Source organism: Penaeus chinensis, chromosome 26, assembly GCF_019202785.1.
Source record: "Penaeus chinensis breed Huanghai No. 1 chromosome 26, ASM1920278v2, whole genome shotgun sequence".
In the NCBI taxonomy this organism is placed as follows: Eukaryota; Metazoa; Arthropoda; class Malacostraca; order Decapoda; family Penaeidae; genus Penaeus; species Penaeus chinensis.
In genome coordinates this window covers 12,211,014-12,216,013 of record NC_061844.1, presented here as the reverse complement: position 1 = coordinate 12,216,013, position 5,000 = coordinate 12,211,014, and the positions used below count along the sequence as shown (strand labels likewise).

The following is a 5,000-nucleotide window of genomic DNA, read 5'->3' as shown; positions in this document are numbered from 1 at the left end:
GGACGGCCGAACGGATTGGAAACGCGCGATGGATTCTGGGAAAGGACGGCGGCCGATGGTGGGGTAGCGAGGGAATGAGAGAGAGAGAGAGAGAGAGAGAGAGAGAGAGAGAGAGAGAGAGAGAGAGAGAGAGAGAGAGAGAGAGAGAGAGAGAGAGAGGGGGGGGGGGGGGGAGGTGAGAGAGAGGGGAGGGGGGGGAGGGGAGGGGCGAGGGGTAGACGCAGCCACAGAGTGACCCCAGATGACCCTTCGCGATAGGCTAAGGCTACTCATTACTGATCAAACGAGATAGCGACATCGGGGCAAAAAAGACTGACCTCCTTTACGCTACGGTTTCATTTTACTCGTTTACAAAGATGTTTCGGACAATTAATTTGTTTTTGACCTGGCGCGTGTCAGGACCGGACGGCGTCTTGGAAGTAATCATTTTTAGAAACTGATTTATGCTAAAAGTAAAATAATTATTTGTAGATTCGAATATATATATAACATATATATATATATATATATATATATATATATATATATATATATATATATATATATATATATATATATATTTGTATGCATGCATCGGGTATACATACGTCGAGAGAGCCAGACGCTGCTTGAACAAACACGGCGTCTCGCCTGCCAAACATAAAATGAAATCTAGCAAGGCTAATCTCAGTTTGTTGTGGGTTGTCACTTTCATTGACACAGTACCCTCGCGACCACACCCTGTGCATGCTGCTGCCTCCGACTGCCGGACTCTGCCCAAGGTCTGGCGAGAAAGGCGGCGGCAGGCGGATGAAGGCAGGGCCGACGCTCTCCTCCCTTCCCCTTCCCCTTGCCCACCTCCCTTCTCCCTTCTTCTTCCCCTCTACCCTCCCTTGCCCCCCGTTTATTCCTCTTCCTTCATCTCCTGTCCTCCGCCGTCTCCCTTTCCTTCTGTCCCCTTCCATGCCCCTCCTCCATTTCCTCCTTCTCCCGTGCACCCTCCCTCATGCCCCTCTCCTGTGCCCTCTTCTCCCTTCCCCTCCCCCCCTAAGCTCCCTTTCCTCCCTCCTGAAGGTCTGAAAGTGTGAAATTGTGTCTGAATTTACTCGTCGTCATCAGTTCACTCGAGCCTATGCCCTGGTGTGCGACTGAAGGCCATTCACGCAAGAATGCCCCCGTATTTTTTTGTCTCTGTTTTAACTGCTATTTATCATTCTTTTTTTTTTCTTTTTTTTAATAATAATCACGGTTGATCTATAAAATGTTAGTTATACAAAAAATCCATGTTAATAAAGATCTCCGTTTATGCTAAATGCCAGCAAACATTAAACGACTGATTTTGAGAGAGAGAGAAGAAGAAGACGAAAAAATGAAGTGAAATTTAATTGGACTGTTTATCCGAAACCATGACGTCAGGCTGTGACGTCATAGAGATGCTTACCTGTGGTTGGAGGACGAGCATGTTATGGGCGTGGCTATGCGGCGGGGTGAAAGAGGACGGGGGGGCTGCGGGGGTCTCGTCGGGGGCAAGAGGGGACTCCTGAGTAACGTCCACGCCTGGAATACCAACACAGGATTATGGGATCTGCCGTTATCTGGGAATTTTTCTTTCGACAGGAATCATTCAGCTTTTCCAGCAGTGGGAATAAATGCATTTTTTAAAAATCAAGAGGAATGGTTCATTTTTTCTATTAGAAGAATTGGGTCTTAGAGGGGCATCCCTACACCTGTAAGCACTACTGTGTGGAGGTCAGAGCATCTGAAATGGAACAGTTAAAAGTATACATGTAAAATTATAGTAAGACACTGTAATACTCGGTATTCATTTACTCAATAAACTACAAATTATAAATATTCAAGGGATTTATCTCCACGTTCCACGTCAAGAGGGCCGACGGCGCAAAATAAGGGCTCAAATGAGATTATCACACTTTTCATTCAGCGATTCTACCATGACGTCACACGCAAAAAGAACCGTGAAAGAGAGAGAAGTGGGGGGAAAGGCGGGGGAAGGGTGGTGGGGGTTAATGGGGACTGCAAACGTCTTGCAAGTTGCAGGAACCTCTTGAAGACTCACCCAGGAGGTCCCAGAGGAGGCGCTCTACCTCCAGGTCCCAAAGACAAGGTGATGGCTGAGTGGCAAGCATTGTTACAGCGTCGTCACAACACACTCTCACTAACTCGACTACTTGTAACTTGTCGTCACAGATATCATGACGTCCTGATTGTTACGTCATTATCGTATGGATGACGCTGTCAGATAAGAAAGATACCTCAAGATAACCTTATCGGGCCCCAGAGATGGAAAAAAGCGAGACGGAAGTGGAACTCGCTCCAAGGATACAGGAAGGCTTCTCATGGCAACGTGATATTAACTCTCTTTCTGGTTCAGGAAAATGTGAAATAGAACTTTAAACGTAACAACAACATTCGCGTTTTTTTATACATATTCCTAAAGGTTCTTATACTCCCTAAACTAAGGTAGATATCTTCGCTATATCCCCTGAAACCAGTTGCTACCCCAGAACGACCTATGAACGAGTTTATCAGTGTGAGGGCGTAAAAATGTCTTATCGAAACATAACTCCCAAGACAACTGACGGCTCCTTATCACTTATTACAATCACCTCCAGTTCACGCTGTCTCAGTACCTTATCCTAAATTTGGCTCCCACTCAAATAAGGTGACATCATTACCTGGATAACAGAATAATGCTGTTCTTGTCCCCTGTTTTCACCCTGAACACTTCTCGATTCCTGATAAACGTTTCTGGTGGATTCCCGATTCCAGATGAACGTTCTCGGGGTATTCTCGTTCTGATTGCCATTTATGATTCCCATTTCTGTGCCGTTCCTGATTCCCACTTCTTACGCCGGTATTCCCGAATTCGGCGACAGACAGTGCCATTTCCCATTCCCGTTTTATCAAGACTAGTTCACTGTTTTCGCCCAGAGTAATCTACATATACAAGGACACATGTGTACGGCTTATCTAAACACCACACTAACATCTAATTCAACAAGGATACGAGAGATAACATCGAAGAAAGAAAAGCTACAGAAAAAAAGGCCGAAACACTAACCAGAATGAGTGAAGGTGGCGATTTCTGCTTTGAATCTCACAAATGTGCCAAAATTTAGGTACCATTCAAATCTTATTATAGCCTATAATTATCACATTTGTCGCGTTCATCATAACTTAGCAGTGGATATATGGGAGTGATTAGCTATGATAGTCTAATTTTCGTATGTTTTTTTGAGGTTAGTGGATATATATTTTTTTTAATGGGAGATTAAAGCACTAATTCAAATATGGCGAGGATTTTCCGTAGGATTTTCCCGCTCAGTTCCTTCGGATCCAAATTTTATAATTTCGCCGTCTTATTTTCTTCTTTTCCTTCGGTTTATCCCTTCTCTCTTTCTCTCCCTCTCATCTTTTTTCTTTCTGTTAGCTCACGTGTTCTCTCTCCTAATCCCTCTGTCTTTGCATCTCTCACTCTATCTCGATTACATCCTTGCTTTCTCTCTCAAATTCTCTATACATGCTCTCTATCTCTCTTTCTTTCTCTTAGTTCCTCTAGCCCTGCATATCTCTCTTTCTTTCTCTTTGTCACATGATAGTCACGGCTTATACTTTAGCACAGGGCAGCATGAGGCCGTGCCCGTGTGCAGGCCCGTGGTGTGCAAGGGAGATGCACTCTCTCACTTACCCTGGACGTTCATCGCAAGGAGCGGGTTGTATTGCCCCAGGTGGAAGGGCACGCACGGAATCATGGGGGCGGCGGGGGAGGGGCAGTGCCACGGGGGAACTATGTCTCTAACACCAACTTCGCGGTAACACGACACGGATCTACGGTTTCGCGAGATTTGTTATTTCATGTTGACTGTGTTATTTCCAGGTTGTGAAGGGCGGATAATTATGACGCTTGGTGACAGGAGGGTCTTTGGGTAAGGGCGCTGAGCCGGGGCCAACACCTGTATGCCTAAGCGCAGCTGTGTTACACCTGAGGGACTGAACGGCCGCTGTCGAGTCGTATAGGCTTCAGTTACCCTGGCTTGCGAGGTGCCACCTGAAGGCCGCGCTGTCACAAGGGAGCACAATCAGCGCTAAACCGTAGCGATCCGAGCGCCAACAAGAGGAGGACGGTCCCGCTGCAGAGAGCGCCGACGGGCCGCCCGCGATTCGGCAGGCGTCCGGGCCTCGGGGCTGAGATATCCCGGAGGAGGTTTGGACCACGCACTGCCGCCGCCGACGCCCAGCACCGTGTGAGGCACTTCGGTCGCCCTCCCCGTATAAAAGGTGACGCCAGCACCCTTGGGACCAAAGCATAAATTTGCTGGCATTTCGCGGCTGCTTGTTTTAATTTGTTGACGAGATATTAGTGAAGCAGTTTTGTTATGCGGCGGCGGCGGCTCCATTGTTCCCGGGCATCGTGCGCGACCGAGCCGTCTCGCAACTCTAGGGGAAGTTCCTCCGAGTTTCGGACGCGAAGGCCAAAGGGAATGAGAAAGAGCGAGATAGATAGATAGATAGACAGATAGGTAGAGAGAGAGACTGGCCAATATTTCCTCATTTCAGATCCTTGCCTATAATTCTGCAAATTATGCTACGTCATATCACAAATTTATCCATTACCTTACGCCCCTAAAGAGCCACACTCCGCCATCGCCTCCGGCCGACGAAGCCGTGAATGCGCACGAACGGCCCGAATTCCTTCCGCAGCGCCGAAGAACAACTTTCAACAGCAAAGCGGAACTCCAGCGTCGAGAGAAGGCCGCGGATCTCGTCCTTCCGAGCACGGCGCCGCTCCCTCCTGTCCCGAGGCAACCGAAATGAGCGAAAGTAGAAGGAACGGCGCTAACCGGTTGGGTCGCGCCGGGCCGTAGGGAATACCCTTCGAATCAGGCCCGTTATGCGTCGACTCTCACAACCTCGTTCGCGCAAGTGTTGTGGATCGCTAAATCATTTCCCTTGTATTTTAGACATTCTAGACTATAGTCGCTATCGAATAAGCTTTATAT

At 47.7% G+C, this 5,000-nt stretch overlaps 1 protein-coding gene across 2 annotated transcripts in view; it reads right to left on the bottom strand.

The window, feature by feature from the left end:
• LOC125039113 (nuclear receptor subfamily 4 group A member 2-like) overlaps positions 1-5,000 on the bottom strand; it is a 40,742-nt gene that overhangs the window by 11,838 nt on the left and 23,904 nt on the right. For both annotated transcript variants that reach the window (XM_047632848.1, XM_047632851.1), the window contains exon 2: positions 1,421-1,536. In XM_047632848.1, the coding sequence (XP_047488804.1) occupies positions 1,421-1,536 (116 nt within the window). The remainder of the gene's footprint in view (positions 1-1,420; positions 1,537-5,000) is intronic.